The following is a 23,879-nucleotide window of genomic DNA, read 5'->3' as shown; positions in this document are numbered from 1 at the left end:
TGAATTCCAAAATCACGCAGGAAGTGCATCACTGCTTAAGTTAACAACAGTAGCAAAGGGAAGAGAAAATAAAAGAGAAGAAAAAATACTCACGAGTCATCAGCCACACATTCACCTGCTGTCTGTGACTTCATGGTTAAGCTTTATTTTACTTCGCCTTCACCCAACACCAGGTATTTGGTAAAGATTTAATAGTATTAGCTTGCTCAGTCAACCTTGAAAGGCTGCAAATTCTCTGTCTGTGATGGGAAAAGTTTGGCGAGCTGTTCCTGGTGAAATCAAGTTGAGTCAGTCGCATGGTGCAGAAATGCCTGTGTAGACTACAATTAACCAGAACAAAATTAATTTTTCACTTTCTTAGCCAAATCAAAATTGTTAAACTAGAACGTAATAAAGTTACAACATTATTAAACATTGACTTGCCCGAATGCGCACTTGAATTTACATACTGGTTTAGTACTAAATTTGCAACAAATTGCTCTGTCCACTGCCCATTGTATAGACACATTGAGCCACTTTTGCACAAATACTTCAGTAGCCTTAGATAAGATAAATAGTGTGATATTGCATTAGATGGCATAAGATAAGACAAGAACACGGATCAGAGAACAGATTTCTTATTCTTATGACAGTTTGGTTAGATTTTTGGCAGAAGTGTTTGGTGAGAATTAGTTTTAATTGCCAGATATTGTAAACTTTGAAAAATGATAAAAGCTGACTAATGTATTCAGAAAAGCTGATTTAGCTCCTAAAATAAAGAAGATCTGGTTTTGTATATAAGCCTCACACGTGAAAACTCTAAAGTACTTCAATATGCATGTGGATATAGATCTTTAATTGAACCTAACCGTATATTCTCCACCCCTCTCAATCATACAAGAGGGGAAACAAAATAGATCAAAATTCAGTGAGGGAACACAAAGTTGACATAAAATGTATAATCGAAGGAAATTTGTGAAATTCGTTTTGCCAAGTCTCCCAACCCTGATCCTCATCACTTGCCACTCCAGTAACTCTTAATATTTTGCACCATATTTGGTGAGATTATTTTACATTGCCTAAAAATCTAGATATCTGGATACTTATTTCACTTAACAATGGTTCAGAAAAGATTTACAAGGATGTTGCCAGGGTTGGAGGATTTGAGCTATAGGGAGAGGCTGAACAAGCTGGGGCTGTTTTCCCTGGAGCGTCGGAGGCTGAGGAGTGACCTTAGAGATTTTCAAAATTATGAGGGGCATGGTTAAGGTAAATATGCAAAGTCTTTTGCCTGGGGTGGGAGAGTCCAGAATAGCGGACATAGGTTTAGGGTGAGAGGGGAAAGATATAAAAGAGACCTAAGGGGCAACCTTTTCACGCAGAGGGTGGTACGTGTATGGAATGAGCTGCCAGAGGATGTGGTAGAGGCTGGTACAATTGCAACATTTAAGAGGCATTTGGATGGGTATATGAATAGGAAGGGTTTGGAGGGATATGGGCCAGGTGTTGGCAGGTGGGACCAGATTGGGTTGGGATATCTGGTCTACTTGGACAAGTTGGACCAAAGGGTGTGTTTCCATGCTGTACATCTGACTCTATGACCATTCCTGAGATTATTCTTGTGAGCCTCCTCTGAACCCCTCCAAGGCCAGCATGTTCTTTCTTTGATACAGGGTCCAAAGCTTCTCTCAATATTCCAAATGCAGTACGATCAGAGACTTACAGAGCCTCAGCAGTTCCCCTCTGCTGTTGTATTCCTTTGAAATTAATGCTAACAGTGCACTTGGCTTCCGAACCGTGAGGTGAACTTGCATGTTAACCTTAAAACAATCCTGACCTAGGACTGCTAAGTCCTTTGTGTTTTAGATTTCTGAAAACTTTCCCCATTCTCCTGTATTCTTCCTACCAAAGTACGTAACCTTATACTCTGCCATATGGTATTCCATTTGCCATTTCTTTGACCACTCTCCTCGCTTGTCCAAGTCCTCTTGTAGCCCCCATGCATCCTCAACACCACCCATCAATGTAACTAACTTAGTGTCATCTTCAAATGCACTCTGTTTGAGATCATTAATGTATTACATGAATAGTTGTCCCAACACTGACACCCACTAGTATCTGGCTGTCATCCTAAAAAGACCCCTTCATCTCTGCTCTCTGCCTCTGTCAGTCTGTGATCCTCTATCCGTGCCTGTACCTTGCTGCTGCTTATGCAGGACTTTGTCAAAGGCCTTCTGGAAATCTAAATAAAAGTCTAAAACAAAGTCTTGCAATCTTTTTTTTTCATGTTACGAAAAGCTTGCTCTCATATTTCATGTTCTCTACCCATATTAATTTTTTGATTCTTTGCTGGTTTTAAAGGCATCCCAATCCTCTGGTTTCCCACTAATCTTGACCATATTGTATGCTTTTTCACTTAATTTTAGACTTTTGGTTTGATGCACAGTGAGAGGATTTGAGTATAGCAGTCGGGATATTTTGTTGCAGTTATACAGGGCCTTGGTGAGGCTGCATCTAGAGTATTGTGTGCAGTTTTGGCCTGATTTGTGGAAGGACATGCTTGCTATTGAGGGAGTCAAGCAAAGGTTCTTCAGACTGATTTCTGAGATGTGAGGACTGACATATATGAAAAGAGACTAGATAAACTGGACTTGTAATCACTGGAATTTCAGAAGCATATAAAATTCTGATGATTCTGAACAGACTAGATATGGGAAGAATGTTCCCGATGTTGGGGAAGCCCAGAACTAGGGGTCACAGTCTAAGAATAAGGGATAAACCATTGAGGACTGAGATGAGGAACTTTCTCACTCAGCATTGTGAAGCCATGGAATTCTGTACTGCAGAAAATTGTTGAGGCCATTTTGTTTGATATGTTCAAGATATAGTTAGACATGGCCCTTGCTGCTAAAGGGATCACGGAGTATGGAGAGAAACCAGGAGCAGGAAACTGCATGATCAGCCATGATTGTCTTGAATGGTGGTGCAGGCTCAAAGGGCCGAATGCTCTACTCCTGCATCCGTTTTCTATGTTTCTATGCTATCATTGACTTTCCCTTGTACATCATGGTTGCCTCATCCTCCCCTAAGTATCTCTTCTACCTTGGATGAATTTCTGCTATGCCTTCTGAATTACCCCCTGAAATTTGTGCCATTGCTGCTTCACGGTCTTCCCAGCTAGGCCTCCCTTCCAATCAACTCTGGCTAGCTCCTCCCTCATGTCTTTGCAGTTATCTTTATTCAATGGTGACATCTAATTCCGGCTTCTCTCTCGAACTACAGGGTGAATTCATCATATTATGATCACTGCCCCCTTGGCATTCCTTCACCTTAAGCTCCCTAATCAAGTCTACCTCATTACGTATCACGACATCCATAATTTCAAGTTCCTTAGTGGGCTGTACCACAAACTGCTCCAAAAATAATCTTATAAACGTTCCAGAAGATCAAGATGACAGATGAACCAAGCTTTGACTATTGTAGTAAGATTTCATTACTCCTGCACTCAACCTCTTGCAATAAAGGCTAACATTTCATTTAGGCTTCTTCATAGCACCTGCACATGAGCCTATAGTGGTGTATTGACAAGGAAACCTAGACCCCTTTGTAAATCTAAATTTATGAACATAATCATTAAGGCAACACGGTGGCTCAATGATTAGTTTGCACTGCTGCCTCACAGCGCCAGGGATCCGGGTTCGATTCCAGCCTCTGGCGACTGTGTGGAATTTGCACATTCTCCCCGTGTCTGTGTGGGTTTTCTCTGGGTGTTCCTGTTTCCTCCCACAGTTGAAATATATGCAAGTTAGGTGAATTGGCTATATTGTTCATGAATGTATTGGCTAGGTGCATTAGTCAGGGGTAAATATAGGGTAGGGGAATGGGTCTGGGTAGGTTACTCTTCAGAGGGTCAATGTGGAATTGTTGGGCCAAAGGGCCTGTTTCCATACTGTATGGATTCTAATTTCTAATTTATGAAATATTCTGTATATCTGTTCCCCCCTACCAAAGTGGATAACCTCATTTTTTACACAATATATTCCATCTAATATTTTCTCACCCACTCAGTAAGCTTGTCCAAGTGTTCCTGACATCTTTCACATCTTCACAACACATCTTCCCCTTTTGTATCGCCAGTGAATTTGCAAAAGTTACGTTTGGTCTCATTCAGATTATTGAGAAATATTCAGGGTCCAAATACTGACCCTTCAAGTATACCATGAGTCACCGCCTGCCAACATAAGGATAACCTGTATATTGTAACACAATTTTCTACCTGGTGACTAATTGTGGCTGTATTTTATTTCCAGCATGATGTCTTTTAATTTTGCCTGCCAATGTGTTTCTCATGGGGAACTTTATCAGAAGTGTCTGGAAAATCCAAGGGCACCAAGTCCACCATCAATTCTATTCGTAACATTCTCGAAAAAACAACTCCCATGCTCGTCAAACACAGTTTCCCATTACAAATCCATGCTGACTCTGCTCAATCAGATCATTATAAACCAAGAGTCTATTGATCACACTTTGGCACAGCACTGAGGGAATTCTGGATTGCTGGAAGTTATTTGCATTTGAATGATGTGTTAAACTGAATCTATATTCCTGCTGGAATGAACATAAAATATTTCATGGCATTATTCAAAGGAGAGCAGAAAGTTCCAAGCAGCAGGTTTCCCTTCACAAAATTCACCAGAACAATTCATATTACTTAATGTTTATGGGACCTTGAAGTACATATAATCTGATCCATTTCTTTCCCTTTATGTCATCAATAACTTGCCTTCAATATTGAATATACTTCAAAGATAATTTATTGTCTGTGAAATGTTTGAGAGATTCTCAAGATGTGGAAAATAGCATGGAATAACAAATAAGTGAATTCAGACTATGGTTCTCAGATTATTCCAATCAGATCGTAAAATTGGAATTGTCTCTACTCTTTCCATTATCGGACGTTTTTCACCACTTCTTTATGGTATTCTGGGTCCTGCAGAGCCTGATTCAATCTGCGTTACCACGGTTTGGCTTGAGCCAGTATTGAAGACAGGCTGATTTGGCCAACTCTGTAAAAACCTCTCCATTATGACAAATGCAAAGGTTTTGTATGTAATGATTTGTTCACACCCTAGTGGCCATGCCTGCTTCTATTCTAGGCAAGAAGTGCTTTGCCACAGGTTGTAATTTTCAGTAAGTTCTCCTGGACCTGGAATCTTTCTGTCTGGAGGCATGAGAGGGACAGGTGTGTGGGAACACCTCCAAGGTAGCTCTTAAAGTTTCACATTTTGGATTTCCATACCCCAGCACTGGTGTAGAAGCTGCTTCACCATGTAGACTCTAGTGCCTGTTAAAGAAAACCCATCTCCAGTTTTTTTCTGAAGACAAGAAACATGAGTAATTATTGCTGACCCCATGAGCAACAGCTAAATTCCAAGTATGATGAGAGAAAAATGAAACTGTCGAGTTGCCACATTGAGTACTTGCACATTTTGTTAAGCAGAAAGTCCAAATTTAGTTAGGTTAATTATTTCAAAATGATCCAGTTTTGTGATTTGCTACTTCTGAATTCAATTCAGCTTTCGCCTTTAGTGCTTTACCTACAAAATTGTATGATGCCAAGTTTTGAGGAGGTACTGCATGTTGAGTGCAAGGAAGAGGAGCTCAGTTGTGTGGTGTGCCTCTTATGCTTTCTGACAGCCATGAAGAATGCTTGGTTCAGCTGGCATTGGGTGGAAAGTCTGGACATTCGGATAATTGGGGAAGGAAGTGTACTTTTGTTTTTCTGAATCTGTTTGCAATGCACCATTTCAGTTGCTTCGAGCCAGTGCAGGTGATTCAGTTTGGATAATAAACCATGAAAAACAAGAATAATGTCGAAGGAGTTTAGTTGGCTTGGCCAGTAAGTGCTCCGCATAAAGCAATCTATAAATTGCAAATGCAGAATGCTGGAGAAAAGTTACATTTTGAATCTGGTATGATGCTTCTTCAGAAACTTTAACTGTTTCCTTCTGTACAGGTGTGACCAGACCTGAGTTTCTCCAGGATTCTGTGGTTATTTTAAATGTCCGAGCATCCACAACATGTTACCTTTTGTTTGTAGTGTATAAGTACACAAGTCAGGGAAGGACTACAAATAGAAAGTACTAAAGCGTTAAGTTGGATACTCAGGGTAGTTACCTGTTTAAGAAAGAGATTTGTGTCTTTCAATTGTAAGTGGTTACAGCATTTAATGGATGCATTATCATGCATTGCATCTACAAACGGTGGGTAAGAGTTGCAATTAATTTCACATGACTGATTAAGTTAATAATTTACATATAACTCATCATGCAGCGATGAGACAGACATTGTGTTGCGGCTGTAGAATGAGAGCGCTTCGGGAAGTGATCCAGGGTAAACATGAATGCACCAAATAACTCCTTACTCTGAAATTAAGCCTTCTCGACTTAGTCTTACCCACAAGGGAAACAACCTGTCCGGAAACACAAGTGGGATTCAGCAGGAGCAGGATGCTGCCACCAAGTCGAAAAAAGATTCTGCCCTATCTCACACATGAGTATTATGGTATATGAATTTCAATGCTTGTACAATGCCTGATACGTAGATACAAGTCTGTGGGATCTCATCCAACAGCATATCCCTTTGACTGCTCTGAACGAACAAGGTACTGACCACACCCAAACAGTCCATGCTTGCAAAACGTACAATAGATGCAATTCTGCACTTGGATAAGTTCTCAACTTTAAACTATAGCACCCATCAGAAACTGAGATGGATTCGTGATTCCTCAGAAATTGAAGCAGTCCCATGTTTAAATGCAGCCAGACCTCGATTATCAAGTCGAGGTTTGAGCTGACCAGTGGTAACTAACATTTATGCCTCACAAGTGCTGAGCAATGATCTCCAACTAACGGGAATCTAACTATTACCCCATCGGAAAGGACGCATCTTGCAGCAAGTAATTCATCTCCTGAATCCCCAAAGCTTATCCTCTATCAAGAGGCCATGTATGTAACTAGCAAAAGGTGAGAGACTTGGCTTGTATAACAGCCAATTTTAAGGATTAACCAAAAATAAGTTGAAAGGACGATAAATAGCAATGACAAAGAAAAACAGACAGGTTAAGGAAGTGGACAAAAAAATGGGCAGATGAGATATAATGTGGAAAATGTAAGGTTTGGCAGCAAGAATAAAGGAGCTGAGTATCATTTAGATAGAGAAAATCATCTAAATGCAGAAAGTCACAGCTCAATGGGATTTGGGGATCCTTGTACAGAAGCCAAAAAGTAATTTGCATATTAGTTTATTTTTAAGATTCCTTACAATGTGGACCTTATTGAAACACACAAGATTCTAAAAGGACTTGACAGGCTGGATCTGGAGAGGTTAAGTCGATAAAATGTAGAGCTGGCAAAAGCAAAGCAAGTCAATTAGCATCAGAAGAGCGGGAGAATCAACAAACACAATGTTGGAAAAACTCAGTAGGTCTGGCAGCATCCGTGCAGAAAGAAACAGTTGATGTTTATGAAGAAGCATCATACTAGATTCAAAACGTAACTTTCTCTCTCCACGGACGCTGCGAGGAGAAAGTGAGCACTGCAGATGTGGGCAAGTCCGAGTCGAAAAGGGTGGCACTGGAAAAGCACAGGTCAGGCATTCCTGATATAGGGCTGATCCTCAGATGCTACCTGACCTGCTGTGCTTTTCCAGTGCCATCCTTTCGACAAAGATGCTGACAGGGCTGCTGAGTTTTCTCCTGTATTCTGATGAAGGGTCCTGCCTAAAACATCAACTCTCCTGCTCTTCTGACGTTGTCGGACCTGCTGTGCTTTTTCCAGCTCCACATTTGATCGACTCTGACTTTCAATCCTCACTTCCTCCATTGAAATGATTATTCCCCATGTTTTTGTTTATTTTTTTCAAAAATGCGATGTCTGGATATGCCTTTTGTTTGCAGAGGACAGATTCCTACCCCCAGCCCCGGCCAATGCTCGCCTGCTCTTTTCCTGAATTTATGGATGGAAATGATTGGGCCTTTGGCAGATGATTCCTTCCAACTGTAAAAGTGACAGACTTAACACAAATGAGTAGCTTTACTTAATTAGGCTGCATTCCTCAGAAGCACTCACATCAGAGCATGCTACCGATAATATACAAATAGTGGCTAAAGTCCAGGTAATCAGACAAAGTTTGGATTGCTGCATTTCACACATTGAAGTGGATGTACAGTTTCTATGAAAAAATGAGTTAAATGGACCCACCATTATGAAACCCAGTTGAGTTTACTGAATACGATTAGCCCAGGATTTTTTTCTGTGACCTTACTCTGTGTCACTTTTCTGTGTGCTGCCTTTACGAACTTTGTTTGAGATTTTGATTTCATTTTAAAATGTTTACAATCTCATTCTAAGTATGGTTAAATTACACCATGACAGTTAGTGCCATCATTGGTCTGAACCATTGCAGCCATTACCAACATTGAATGCATTTTGGCTGTCATCAGTCATGTGTGTTTTTTTCCAAGGTTGTTTCTTTTAGTTGTACTAGCTGCTCGTCTAATTTTAATCAGCTTCTGTGATTTATATTGGACTCCTTTTTAATAAATCTGGGTTTAAGATGTAAAGTCATCTTCCTTGGTGACTTTAATCATGATTGGCGTAGTGCTTAACACTTGAGCTCAAAATTTGTGTTATGCATGACAAGTTTAGCAATGTGACTTGCTCTCCGAATATTACCAGGCACTCATATAAACTGGAGAGATTGAATTTTTGCTTTTCATTACTGCGTGGAATTGGTGTTTTTTTTCCATCATAAAAGTGATTAAATGTATCTGCAAAGGCATAATAAATTAGATCATGTACAATATTCTTAGGAATTTCTGTTCAAAATTGGATATTCACAATTTTATTGTTGAATCTGTGGGGAAGTATAAATCCATAAATGACATACACCCTTGATTTAATCAAATATGAAAGCATGCTCAACTGTTTTGAGTTTATTGCATTTGTTAGCATGTTTGCGTTTTTAAAAAATACAACTAAATTATTTGAGAGTCAAACAGCATAATTTTATGCTTCTAATATAATTTATAAACTTTCAATATATTGAGGAAAATAGAATTGGAAGCCTGAAATGTTTTTTGGATATTAAATGTACTCCGAAACTATAAATTTTTTCATCGAAAAATAATATCCATGGTCCCTTTCTCTTAGCTGACCTTTTCCTGCTGGTTTTGAATTTGGAAAATAAACCAATCCGAAATGTAAAAATTTTTCTTTCTGATCTTTGTGCATTTTGGTCATTCTTGGATATGCTACTAATTTCCAATAGTTATGACTTTTTCAGACAGATGCCTCTGCAGGTAGAAGGTGAGATCATAATGGATAGGAGTCCACGTAAGATATACGTTCATTTGAACCTGCTCTGACATTCAGTATGATCATAGCTTGTCTTTGGTTTCAACTTCACTTTACTGCACATGTTCTATATTCCTTCAGCAAGTGAAAGGCCAAACATCTCTGTTTCAGCCTTAAATATGCTCAGTATTGAACCATCCAGGACACCCTGAGATAGATGATTCAACAGATTTACAACACTTTGTGTGAAGGAATGTTTCTTATTTCAGTATGAACTGTCTATATGCTTATCCCGAGACACTCTTGTTAGTTTCCAGATCCTGAAATCCAGTTGCACAAATTATGATTAGTATGCGATTTACATATTGATCTCTGTTGTGAGGTGGGCAATATTCCTCCTCTTTGAAGGTTAATGCTTTCAAGTGATTAGTTTTGTCTCTGCTCATTGCGTCTAACCGGTGATACAGCAGAGATTAGGGATTCTCCATGTAAAGAATGCCACCTAAATGGATAATTGGTAATTGAATATGCAGTTGATATTGTAGACATACAGCTTGAACAGCTCATGGTTGTCATTATAACTTTCAGTATTCTGACAGTTTGAGCCATCACCAATGCATAAACCATTGGCTAGCATCTTATTCCTGGTTAAGCATGCTGTGGGTAATTTAAAAGTTTGTCACTGCATTGAATATGCAATCTTGTATATAGTTTCCACTTAACATGCAGATCTTTCTATCCTGAGTAGTATCCATATTCCATGAAATCAATTTCAAATCTTCATTTGTGATGAGATAGCCGTAGGCCTTGTCTGCTGCAGTTTACACTGTCTCCATGATGATTTTAATTTTTTAAGTTCCATGTGCCTAGGGAGAGCAGTGTGTTATTCAAAATAAGCTTATTTCCAAACAATCTATCTTGGAGGGATCCACTACTCAATTATGGACTGGCAGCATTATGGACCAACCATAAAAATTGATGATCTGAAAAATGTTGGAAAATAGGTTTGGGCAGTCAGTGATGGAGGGCTTTGAATTCACTCAGTGAGTGGTGTGAGGGTGAGACATTCATGAGACTAAAAGGAAAATATTGTAGATTCAGGAAATCTGAAACCAAAAACAGATAAAACTGGAGAAACTCAAAAGGGTTGGCAGCAATTTGCAGGTCATAAAGTTGGTGTCTGAAGTCCAAAATGACACTGCATCTGGACATTGAGTTCACCGATTTCAGAGTATAATTCTTCTGCCTTCTATTTTAATTACAAATCCCTTCCCATCCATATCTTATTGGCTTTGTTGTCAGTAGAGCCCTCATTTTGTCCTTTACTCTCGCTCATAATTTCCACCTAATTTATATCTCAATACTTCCTTGTATAAAAACACCATTTTCCAGTCTCTTTCAGTTCTGTCGAGGAGTTGCCTTGGACTCTAAACATTAATTTTATTTGCCTTCCTGCAGGCATTGCCAGACCTCTAGAGGTTCTCCAGCATTTTCTGTTTTATTTCCAACATGACTTTTTTCCCCCCAGAATTGAAGAGAGAGGTGACAAAGTGGAGGTGGAGTTGGGGGAGCAGCAAGTATAACAGAAGGGAAAAGTTGGAGGGTCATAAGGATCTGGACGACTGATGTAACTGATTAAAAGACAAAAGGAGTGGTAATGGTTGGAGAGAAGAGAGAGAATTGCAGAGTAGGTGTTAATTGTAGACATGAGTAATTAATGACAGAGTATAGATCGGATATAATGAAAGCAAAACGAAGAAAACCAGAGGCTGCCCTCGCCCTCTAACATTACTTTGCCTCTCCTTCTGGTCCATATGCTTAACCCCACCTTTTCTTCCAGTGCAAAAGAATCACTTTTCCCACTTTTCTTTTCAGTGTTGATTAATTGCCACATTGGAATGGAAACTTCCATACTTTCTGTCTCCAGTCATGTGTGACTCGTGAGAAAAGTATCCACATTCAAGCCCGTGCAGCTAAGGTTATAAATTCTGCTAGTTTTCATGTTGTACTCCTGTTGAGGACGAAAATAGATATGTTATCAAACAAGTATTTATAATTTATTATTTTGTCTGTTTTTAATGCTACTAGATATTTCAGCCTGTTTTCATTTTTCTTAAAGGAAATATTAGGTCCCTCATGTCAAATGGAAACATATTTCAGTAACGTTAACTGGACTTGACTTGCTTTCAATGTTGAAAACCTAAAATAAAAGCATATAATACTGGAAATGTCTTCGGTCAGTAACAAGATTACTATTTTGGTTGTAATTTGGAGTTCAGATGCTAATCTGTGCATTTCCAGCAATTAGATTAGACTTACAGTGTGGAAACAGGCCCTTCGGCCCAACAAGTCCACACCGACCCGCCGAAGCGCAACCCACCCATACCCCTACATTTACCCCTTACCTAACACTACGGGCAATTTAGCTTGGCCAATTCACCTGACCCGCACATCTTTGGACTGTGGGAGGAAACCGGAGCACCCGGAGGAAACCCACGCAGACACAGGGAGAACGTGCAAACTCCACACAGTCAGTCGCCTGAGTCGGGAATTGAACCCGGGTCTACAGGCGCTGTGAGGCAGCAGTGCTAACCACTGTGCCACCGTGCCGCCCACGAAGAATTAGAAGCTGTTTTAGTTTTTACTTGGTATGCTATAGACCTAAGTCTTGAGCCTTACTGTGTAACTGATTAGCAGATAACCATACACACAAATCTATTCAACCAAACTACACACTTACATTCTATGAATCCTCCTTGAATGGTGGCACTGATTAATTAGCTTGCTGGCTACCACTGCCAGTTACCAGTCTTAAAAGTACAATTGCTGATGACGTTGGTTTACTTGTCTGCTTATAGCCAGCTTTTCTTCCAATTTGGTTTATTAAAGCTATTTTATGCCTTTGTTATGGAGTATTAACCAAGGGGAAAAAATGTATTTAATTTTAACTTGACAGAAAATGGCTAATTGGTTAGCACTGCTGCCTCACAGTGCCAGGGACCCGGGTTCAATTCAAGCCTCGAACGACTGTCTGTCTGGAGTTTGCACATTCTCCCCTTGTCTGCGTGGGTTTCCTCCAAGTGTTCTGGTTCCTTCCACAATCCGAAGATGTGCAGGCTAGGTAAATTGCCCACACTGTTCAGGGATGTGTAGGTTAGATGCATTAGTCAGAGATAAATGTAGGGGAATGGTCTTCGGAGGGTCGGTGTGGACTTGTTGGGCTGAAGGACCTCCTTCCGCACTGTAGGGATTCTATGATGGTACGATTCTAACAGCATCAAGCCAGTCTAGTTGTGGAAATGGTAAACCTGTATCTCTGAAATAGACGTTCACATGTGGCTGTTGATGCTCACTTGGTTAGAGGTTGAAATGCTGAAAGATTAATGGCATTATAATATTGATGCAAATGCTATCTGGCATTTGCTTGATGTTACAACTTGAGACCTATCAGATTGTAGAAAATAAATGCTAACTTTTTCAATACATATGATTATGTTAAAAACCAACTTGGTCATGCTTAAAGTTTATTTACTGACTCCTTTATTTTAAAGTGTTTAATTAAGTAGTCTATCTTTGACTCCTACTGTACGGTTATCACATAGTTGTGTTTAAATTGCTTGGCAGTATTCTAATCTTTTGTTTTCATTGGTAAACATAGCTGTTTAATTTAGAATATGTAGTGTAGCAAGATAGTGTTTAATTGTGAGCGGCACATGTCCCAGTGCTGCTTACAGCGTGCATTCCATTTTTGCAGTAAGCTTTGTTTGTTTGCTCTTTATGAAATTGAATAATGACAATATTGTTTGAATGTTTTAATAACATGAACATAAGCTTCATCAAGCACTCTTTGTGTCTTCATTGTAAGTATCCTTTGGTATAAAGGATCTGCTGCAGTTTGAATGGTCTATTGATCAAAAAATATAGATTAGATTAGACTTACAGTGTGGAAACAGGCCCTTCGGCCCAACAAGTCCACACCGACCCGCCGAAGCGAAACCCACCCATACCCCTACATTTACCCCTTACCTAACGCTACGGGCAATTTAGCATGGCCAATTCACCTGACCCGCACATCTTTGGACAGTGGGAGGAAACCGGAGCACCCGGAGGAAACCCACGCAGACACGGGGAGAACGTGCAAACTCCACACAGTCAGTCGCCTGAGTCGGGAATTGAACCCAGGTCTCAGGCGCTGTGAGGCAGCAGTGCTAACCACTGTGCCATATACTGTGGACTGTCTGCTCAATATATTTTGAAGGTATAAAACAGACCCAAATAGATGTTAAAATTATTCTTTTGGATGCAGGAGTGTTCTTCTGGAACCTGAAGAATAATTGGGAGTGATTATGGATCGGGGTTGATGCTGCATCATTATGCCAGCTGGGTCAGTCTCTGGGCTACCTGATATTGTGCTGGCACAGAGAAGCGCAGTGCCTCTCTGGTGTGTGCACAGCCTAGCAATGAGGCCCTGCTCACTGGGATTGAGTTTCCAACTGCAGATTAAGCTGACTTGTTTGTGGACTCTTCTGACAACCTTGGATGGCATTTTCCTCCTTTCCTAATTGACTTCATATCAAAGTTGTATGACAAATGCATTAGTGTATTCAACTTGTTTTTCATGTGTTTGATTCCGCTGAGTTAGGTTGAAAGAATCTGAGTCTGGCTGTAACATACTCATTACCTATTTCACTGATGCTCATAGTGCAAATGTGCTTCCAACTTCTAAACCTATTTGTTTTCTGTCAGAAAAGCCACAGGGTTGTTTGTCTGCCAGGAATGGGAAATGCTACTCTGGTGTCGTAAACCTTTCTTAGGTGTAATTATTGGCCCAGAGCACTGAGGTTTTTGCTCTGCAATTAACTGGACTACTCTGCAATTAACTGGGCTATAGCTGAGTCAAGTGCTTCATTCTTAAGCTGCAGGTCAAATTTTTACCCTAGGTACCTAGTAGGAATTTGGCAAGCAAGTAATTAAAATGTCTTACTAATGTGCCCAACTTAATTTTCTGAGAGTCCTCAGGTGACTAATATTATTTGCTTTAACTAAGAGAATCTTTAAGCAGCAGACTCTTTTGAAAAGTGCCAACTAGTCCTTTAAAATATGCAATTGACATCACAGGGTTCTGAATGTAATTTAAACCTGAGATTTGTGAGGAAGCCATTAAGATCGCCTTGCCGGAATGATTCACAAGAACATGAGAAAGGAGTAGGAAAAGGTCATTTAGCCTCTTAAGCGTGCTCAATTATATGATAACAATATGGTTGATATGTTTGAGGCTTTATTCCACTTTACGATCTTTCCCTCTACCACCGTTCCAAACCACTTGTAGCAATCTCACGACCAGCAATTGATTAAATTCAATAATGATCCTGACTGCACTGCTTTCTAGCAGAAGAAAATTCAGCAGAGCAGCGACCTATTTAAAAAAAACAAGAAAATACAGCACAGGAACAGGCCCTTTGGCCTTTGATGCCTGTGCTAACACATTCTGCCCTTCATACTAAAACTGTCTTCACTTGCAGGATCTATTGAGAGAAAACTATTCTCCCTGTCACATTTTAATTGACAATCTCATCATTCTAGAATACCCCACAAGTGAAAATATCCACTTGGCATCTAAAGAACGAGATCCCCTCAATACCTTTATATATTGCAATAAGATCGCTTGCATTCTTTTAAATTCTAATTACAGTCTGCCTGACCTATTCAACCCTGTGTTCATACGATAGCAACTTCATCTTGTAAATCTGAGGGTTAATATTTCAATATATATATGATGGAAAGACTTTGAAGAGAGATGCTGTTGTGCATACATTGTGTCACATCGAGAGGTGTAAATAGATCACAAGACTTCCAAAAGGATCATGTCCTCTAGCAACCTCTCTCACGTTATGAAGAGCGTAATCTCCATTGAGGCTGCCACATAAATAACAAAAATCAGTCTGGTGAATCTTTTTGAACTAATGCAATAATTGCCTGGGATGTCCTGAGCCCCCTTAGATTTGATGGTTTTTAATGATAACCCCCCATCATCCCCCTCAATTCCAAACATTCCAAGCTCAAACTGAATTGTTGAAAACTATGTAATCCAGTTTCTATTGTTGCTGTCCTGAAGATCTAACTTCTCCTGACCAATTCAAACTCAACGCTGGAGATACTTTAATTCCCAGGCTTCATCTCTGTGTATTGGCTTGACAATGTAGCAGGCTGTGCAGTTCGCCTTGTCTTTCCTTCACTCCACTTGCGAATCTTCCACTTTCAGTTCTCTGCGTTGAACCTCTGCAGTTTATCAGCCTCTCCCAGTCCCTCTTAAAGTCTCAATAATTGGAATTACAGAACGATCTCGTTTATCTGAGCATCCATTATCTGAATTTCAGATTATCCGAACAAGATCTCAAGATCCCGTAAATTATTATGAACTCTGTATAACATCTATGAGATAGGTGCTCACCCACAATCTCTCTCAAGACATCCACCAGGACAAAACTCTTCCTTTTTTGAACACCCTGACACGCACGGAAAGTGAGAAGGAACAAACTGCAGTGTATTTAAGATTGCACATTAACAACACCACCAAGCAACACACAAAAAAAACTGAGCTGCAACCTGAATTTCCAGTTTTTTGGGAATCTTAAGAATTGGGAATGATGTCCCGATCTGTGACACCACATGGACTTATGTTGGAACCACCACCCCTCTCGCGCTCTCTCTCCTGGTCATTTTCACCAGGGGGCTGGGGCTGAAATTCGCTCATTGCACCTGAACAGGAGTTGCTTCTCCCTCGCTAGCAGAACCCACTCGTTTTGTCCTCTACCTCTGTGCGCGCACACATGCACACGCCTAACTGCATCAATGAGTTAATTAACCTCTAGCTGGGTCTTGTCCCAATTCAAAGTGTTGTGAGGGTGAAAGACATCTGACATAAGTCATTGCTCAGGAGTTGGCACGGACATGGGATGCTCCTGTTCAATATGGCTTCCTTTGTATACGATCAGATCAGTTATCTGAATGATCGGTTATCTGAACAATCAGTTATCCGAACCAAATATTCCCCACCCATCTCGTTCGGGTAATTGAGGTTGGTCTGTATATCAGTTTGGCACAATGAGGCTTCACTGCTGTTGAAAGATATTGTCAATATTTGTGAATTGCTTCTGGGTATCAGTTAATCTCTGTTCAAGCATAAATAATACTTTTATCATTTTGGCTGCACCCTCTGTTTTGGGAGATGTGTAGAAATAGTTTTGAGACCTTCTTAGCTGTACTTTGCTTGGACAATGTCTCTGAAGGAAATGAATTCTAGTTTCCTGTTGAGAGTATTCTACATTCTTGGGAGAATAAGTACTTAAGCATTCTCCAAAATCTTGTAAAAGAGCAGATTAATTTAACAATTAGCTACATATATTTGGCATATAAGCTGAAGAATGAGCATCAGTTAGTTACGCTAACTGGTCCATCTGTTACATGCAATATTTTAAGTATTTTGTGATGTTGTATCACATATATAATAGTCTCCCTTTTTTTTTGTTTTTTCAACAGGATCCTTCTTGATGGCTGAGTCTTCTCAGCATATGCCAGGAGATAAAGCACGACTCTTGCTTCCATTAATGAAAGAAAATGATACCCACTGCATAGATTTCAGTTACTGGTTATACAGCAAAGATTACTTGAACCCAGGAACACTGAACATTTTTGTCCGAGTGAACAAGGGAGCCTTTGCAAATCCTATTTGGAATGTGACGGGATCTCAGGGAGCCGAATGGCATCGGGCCGAGCTGGCAGTGAGCACCTTCTGGCCAAATGAGTATCAGGTAATGATGGTTGTCTTCACTGTAGAGTCAAGAGTTTGAGCAGTTAGCAATGAAAGTATAAAGGGGCATCTACAGTATGAATAATGTTGAAATCACTAATGGGGAAGCTATTAACATGCAGTTTCTTGTGCATTTGTTTCGAAAATGTTCAATCAAAGCACAGTACAAATCAACAAATAATTGTCTAGTGAACCTAGTAAAAAGCACAGTGGAGGTCACTGTGATCGAGTTGTACATTGCACTGTTAGATTGTTCCTTAGGTAGTGTGTCCAGTTTAATGACACCAAACAAAAGGAAGACATTCCCGCTTTAGAGTTTGCAGACAGAGGGCTGTCAGGATCTTCAGTCTTGGAGGACCCAATTAGGAGGAAAATTTCAGAGAATATTGAGTTTTTCAACCTCTTAGGAGGATGTGAAACATAGAAAATGAGAACAGAAATAGGCCGTTCAGCATTTTGAGTCTGCTGCACTGTTCCATACGATCGTGGCTGATCATCCAACTCCGTCCTGTTCCTGCTTTCTCCCAAACCCTTTGGTCCCTTCTGTTCTAAGACTACATCTAATAACTTCTTGAAAGTATCCATTGTTTGGGTCTGAATCGCATTGTGAGCATAGGCTCACCAATCTGGGTGAAGAAAAATCACCTCAGCTGAGTCCTAAGTGGCCTACTCCATATCCTTAGACCGTGATCCCTCATTCTGGACTCCCTGACCATCGGGAACATCCTTCCTGCATTTACCCTGTTCAGTCCATTTAGGATTTGATAGATCTGCATGGTTGCCCCCCCCCCCCCCCCATTCTACTAAACTCAAGTAAATGTTGTCCTAACCAACCCAGTTTCTTGTCAGTCCAGCCATTGCAGGACTCAGTCTGGTAAATCTTTGTTAGACCCTGTTCCGTAGTTAGAACATCTATCCTCTGATCAGGAGACGAAAATACAGTACTCCAGATTTGGTCTCATCATAAAGGGGAAGAACCATTTGCTGCCTTTACCACCTGCTTTACCTGCATGTTTGCTTTCAGCGATTGGTATATAAGGACTCTCCGATGTCATTGCCCTTTCCCAATCTATTGCCATTCAGACAATACCTTGCCAACTTGTTTTTGTGACCAAAATGGAGAGCATCATGTTTATCCACATTATATTTCATCTGCCATGTATCTGCCCATTCACTCAACTTGTCCATATCAGTAGTGACCTTATACTCATGCTAAGTTGAAAACTATATTAATGGGGAAAAAAAAGCTAAACCTGGAAAAAGAAATTAATCTGATTGGGATGTAAGCCACAAGTTCTTCACACAGAGCAATCCGCACACAGAAGCATCTCCTGGCTAGAATGAAAGTACTGAAGTCTCATCCAGCTTTGATTGAATGTAATTCTCAGTTTTTACTAATAATGCCATGTGACAAGACTGGTAGAAGGCTTCTTTGGAGTTTAGGTTTTGGTGGTACTTTTTGCTTAATTTGCAGAATGCAGCAATATACAAATCAAAATACTATATCGGGGGAATATGAAATTGTCCATTTTGGTAGGAAGAATTAAAAACATTAGCACATCCATCTAAATGATGAGAGAATGTAGAGCAACGGCATGCAGAGGGATTTGGATGTCCTAATGCATGGATCACCGGAGGTTAATATGCAGATAAAGCAATTAATAAGGGAAGCTAATGGAATATTATAATTTATTGTGAGTGGAACTGAATACAAAACTGGAGAGGTAAGGCTTCAGTTATGCAGGGTACTGGTGAGTTCTGTGAAGTGTTGGTCACCTTTTTTAAGGAAAGTTGTAAATTTATTGGAAGCAGTTCTGAGAAAGTGTAGCAAACTAATGCCAGGAATGAGCTGGTTGTGTTATAAAGAAAGGTTGGATAGGCTAGTTGTTTACAAGATTGAAACATGTATGACTCTTGGGAAGTTTCTGTTGGAGAATCCAGAGCTAACCCTTTAAAAAGGAGCGGACACTGAACTAAAACAGATGAGGTATAATTTATTCTGTCAGCAGATCATGAGACTTCGGAGTTTTATTCATTAAAAACTACCTGGAATTAGAATAATTGAATATTATAAGGTAGAGGTAGATAGATTCTTGTTGAACGAGTGTGTGAAATTTTAACCAGTGGAGGCAGGAATGTGATTTTGACACTCCAGTCAGATGGCTCATGACCTTCTTGAATGTTGTGCCCTGAAGACTAGTGCTCCAGAATTAGCCATGTCCCTGGCCAGGATGTTCCAGTGCAAATATGAAATTAGTATTTTCATGACAATGTGTAAAATTGCCTACATTTGTCTGTTCCACAAAAAAACAAGTCATATCTGGCCATTTACCGTCCTATAAGTCTACTCTAGATCCTGCAAACTGATGGAAGAGGTCATCAGCTGTGTAATCAGGCAGCACTTTCACAGGAACAACCTGCTGTCTGATTCTTGGTTATACTTATGACACGCCCACTCGGCTCTTAACTTCGTCGCAGCCGTGGTCCAAACATGGACAGGAGAGCTGTACTCCAAAGGGGAAATTCAGGAGTCTTACCTTGATGTCAAAGCAATTCTTGACTGAGTCTGGCATCACAAAGCCCTAGCAAAACTAGAGTGAACTGAGATTGACAGCTTTTTGAGTGGGACACAAAAAATAGTTATTGTGGTTGTTGTGAATCTGTCATCTTAGTCCATGGATATCACTGCAGGCTTTCCTCAGGTTAGTGTTCCAATTCCAATCATCTTGAGCTTCTTAATTATTTACCATCGCTTCATCAAAAAGCCGAAAGTAGGGAGGTTCACTGATGATGGCACAATATTTAGCACTTCTCGACTACTGTAGCAATCCAAGACCGTGTATGACAAAATTTGGACAACATCTAGGCTTGGACCAATAAGGGGCAAGTAATTTTAATGGCGCACACATGCTGGGAAATGCCCATCTCCAACAACAGAGAATCTAACCATCAGTTGTATCACTATTTCTGACTCCTCAATTATCAACATCTTTGGGGTTACCATAGAAATTGAACTAGACCATACTGTAGCTCCAAGAACAGCTCAGCCTTTGAATTCTGCAGTGCGTACATTACCACGTGTCTTCCCAAGGCCTGCCTATCATCAAGGCATAAGTCAGGAGTGTGAGGAATATTCCCCATTTGCTGAGGACACAGTTCTAACAACAATCAAGAAGTTTGACACCATACAGAAACAAGGAGCCCACTTGATTGGCATGTTATCCATTTCTTTCAGTTTTCTCCCCTTTCAATATACATACACAGCAACTATGAAATGCATTTCATTAACTCATCAAGACCAGTTAGAGAGAATCTAGATAAATATGAGGTGCTGCATTTGGAAAGGCAGATCAGAACAGGGCTTATACAGTTAATGGTAAGGTCCTGAGGACTGTTGCTGAACAAAGGGATCTTGGAATGCAGATGCATAGTTCGTTGAAAGTGGAGTCTCCGGTAGATCGGATAGTGAAGAAGGTGTTTGGTCTGCTTTCCTTTGTTGGGTAGAGCATCGAGTATAGGAGTTGGGAGGTCATGTGGCTGTACGGGACATTGGTTAGGCCTCCTCCTATCAGAAAGATGTTGTGGAACTTGAAAGGGTTCAGGGAAGATTTCCAAGGATGTTGCCAGGGTTGGAGGGTTTGAGCTATAGGGAGAGGCTGAATAGGCTGGGGCTGTTTTCCCTGGAGTGTTGGAGCCCGGGGAGTGACCTTATAGAAGTTTATAAAATCATGAGGGGCATAGATAGGATAAATAGACAAGATCTTTTCCAGGATGGGCGAATCCAGAACTAGAAGGCATAGGTTTGAAGTGCGAAGGGAAAGATTTAAAAGGGATCTAAAGGGTAACCATTTTGTGCAAGGGTGGTGTGTGTATGTGGAATAAGCTGCTAGAGGAAGTGGTGGAAGCTGGTACAACTACAACATTTAAAAGGCTTCTGGATGGGTAAATGAATAGGAAAAGTTTAGAGGGATATGGGCCAAGTGCTGGGAAATGGGATTAGATCAGTTTAGGAAATCTGGTCGGCAGAGTGAGTTGGACCGAAGGGCCTACTTCCATGCTGTCATTCTCTATGACTCTACTACCTGGATGGTTAGATGCACCAGGTACATGGGCATAATCACTAACTACAATTCCTTCCGCCTTATCATTGTTCCTTCTCTGTCATGAGGTTAAAATTCTGGAACATCTTTCTTAATAGCATTCCAAGGTGTTCCTGCACTCCAAGGACCTCAACCGTTAAAGAAGGAAGCTATCTCATCTTCTCCAGGGCAATTTAGTGTTGCAGTTAAATGCTGGCCCAAGCAGTGACATCCACATCCCAGAAATTAATTTAAATATAACTGTTAATGGTACCTTCAAGGATAGTTACAGCTATATCTTGTGAATTATTTTGACAGACCACCCAGATTTTACTTGTAACAGTGAGTCACAAACTCCTTCAATTTTGTGTTTTCCCAGAAGATGTTGTGTTTATCTTCAGAGATCTGGTTGCTACTATTTATTTGATAGTTCCTCTAACACAGCTATGCTCTATTGCGGCTTCTACCTGAAAGTAGTTGTCAAGCCAAAGTGATTAATCTCAGAGTATCTTGACTATTGTTTACTGTCCAGCCACTCACTCACCACTTCTGACACTGCGTCACATTTGGTAGGCTAGGCTATGTTCCAGCATCTATTCACTGGCATAATCCCAACTCTCTCTCTCACTCTGACCCGACAATGGCTGCTCCCTGTCTTCTGTCCATGCCCCAGCTACACTGGTGAGCCTGCTCACCCAGAAGCTCCTCCATATGGCCAAGCTTTCATACTGCGCAACAGCTCCTACAGTTGCATCCTCACACTGCACACTATGCAAGCGCAGTGCTGATTCATGCCCTTCCCAGCCTTTAACCAGGGCTTAGACTCAAACACAGACATTTCAATTTACAAATTAGATTCCCTCAATTGTATAAAATAACTGTATGTGAATGGTCCCCTCTCTGATATAAGGCTTAATTTTTATAATTGGAAGATTTGGATGGCACACTGTTTAGGATGTTAAGTCGTGGATGTCAATCTATCCATTTGATATCAATGAATTTTTCAAAGATGGTTGCTTTCGGCAGCTTGTCTTAAAGGTTAAATTTATGAATATTGAAAATGCCCTTTCTCAAAAGAGGTAGATTCTACTATCTTATTAAAAATCAAAACCTAAAGGCAGAAGTGAAGTTGTAGATAGGAGTGATTTTTCTCCAGCACAAGTCATAAATGAAAAGGGATTTTCAGCAGCTGCCAAGATGGTGCTGGAGGGTAATCATGCCTCATTTCCATTGATCTAGAGAATTAAAAGAATTCCCATCCTCTTGTCAATGAGATATGTGCACAATGTTAAGCATTTTTCGATTCAAGTTTCCTTGCCATCAATCTGTGTGCATACATTATACTCTTTTGACTGTCTTTACAAACTACTTTGAAGTTTGTGTTGTAATCAGAAGGCTGCAAGTACTCCCAGTCAGCTTCTAAAATGAAAATAAATTGTATCCAGTTGTATACCTTCAAGATGTTTGGGTAAGGAATGAGTTCACCAAATATTAAGACAGCCTAAACAAAATAAAAACAGAACAGCAGATGTTCGAAATCTGAAACAAAAGCAGCAGCGATTTTCTCAGCAATTTCTGTTTTCGACTGAGACATCCTCTTGGGTGCCAGCAAAACACCTGAAGAAAACAAAAAGTGATTTTTTTAGTAAATCAGCTTTTCAGTAGTTTGGAATCAAAGGAACCAGCTACATTACCAACAACAGAAATTGTTGGGAAAACTCAACAGGACTGGCAGCGTCTGCGAGAGTTAACATTTAGGGTCCAATGAAGCACCTTCAAAACTTGTTATTTGTCTAACCAGCTAAAATAGTTCCCTTTCCTATTCTCCACTGATAATCTGATTTCTTTACCAGGAAATTGGAAGGAGAATGTAATGAGCAACATTGTCATTTATTTGCAATATGAGGCCTTGTATTTCAAAGACCTTTTATTTGTTGGGTTACCCAAATCTCATGAATAACTAAGATCAAAGACATTGGCACCTTGCTCCTTGTTGCTTTTATCCCCAGTAACTGAGGAATGGTACAATTTAATCTACCCAGAGAAAACAATAATATAAATTTATTTGACTGTCTTCTGCTAGCCTTTATCATTGATGTCTGTCAAATTAGTAGGTTTGATCTCCTCCATAATCCTCAAAAGTAATTTTTATCTCTTGTACTTGCACTTTTTAGTAAGCATTTCATGTTTGAAGAACTCTTTTGAATGATGATTACTGTTGCTTTCATTTACTTGTCTGGAGTGTTGAGACAGTAACTGGAATGAGTCTTTCTATTTGGGTGCATGGAGCTTCCTGCTTGTTATGTGTAGAGAGTTTTAACATTTCAGATTGCTGGGAAAAGATGGTCAATCAATAAAACTACCTTGTACTAACATGTTGGTGAAATGCCATGGACATGCAAGCCTAAATTACTTCAGAAGGGTGGCACAGTGGCTCAGTGGTCAGCACTGCTGCTTCACAGTACCAGGCATCTGGATTTGATTCCAGACTTGCGTGACTGTCTGTGTGGAGTTTGCATGTTTTCCTGTGTCTGTGTGAGTTTCCTCCCACAGTCCAAAGATGTGCAGGTTAGGTTGATTAGCCATGCTAAATTTGTCTATATTATCTATGGATGTGCAGGGTAGGTATGTTAGCCATTGTTAATGCGAAGTTAT

The 23,879-nt window shown here is 40.2% G+C and overlaps 1 protein-coding gene across 2 annotated transcripts in view; it reads left to right on the top strand.

Moving 5' to 3' along the window:
* Positions 1-23,879, top strand: part of ptprk (protein tyrosine phosphatase receptor type K) — a 610,797-nt gene that overhangs the window by 139,357 nt on the left and 447,561 nt on the right. For both annotated transcript variants that reach the window (XM_060851099.1, XM_060851091.1), the window contains exon 3: positions 16,875-17,146. In XM_060851099.1, the coding sequence (XP_060707082.1) occupies positions 16,875-17,146 (272 nt within the window). The remainder of the gene's footprint in view (positions 1-16,874; positions 17,147-23,879) is intronic.

This window comes from Hemiscyllium ocellatum, chromosome 3 (genome assembly GCF_020745735.1).
Source record: "Hemiscyllium ocellatum isolate sHemOce1 chromosome 3, sHemOce1.pat.X.cur, whole genome shotgun sequence".
NCBI lineage: Eukaryota > Metazoa > Chordata > Chondrichthyes > Orectolobiformes > Hemiscylliidae > Hemiscyllium > Hemiscyllium ocellatum.
This window is presented reverse-complemented; position numbering and strand designations above follow the sequence as displayed.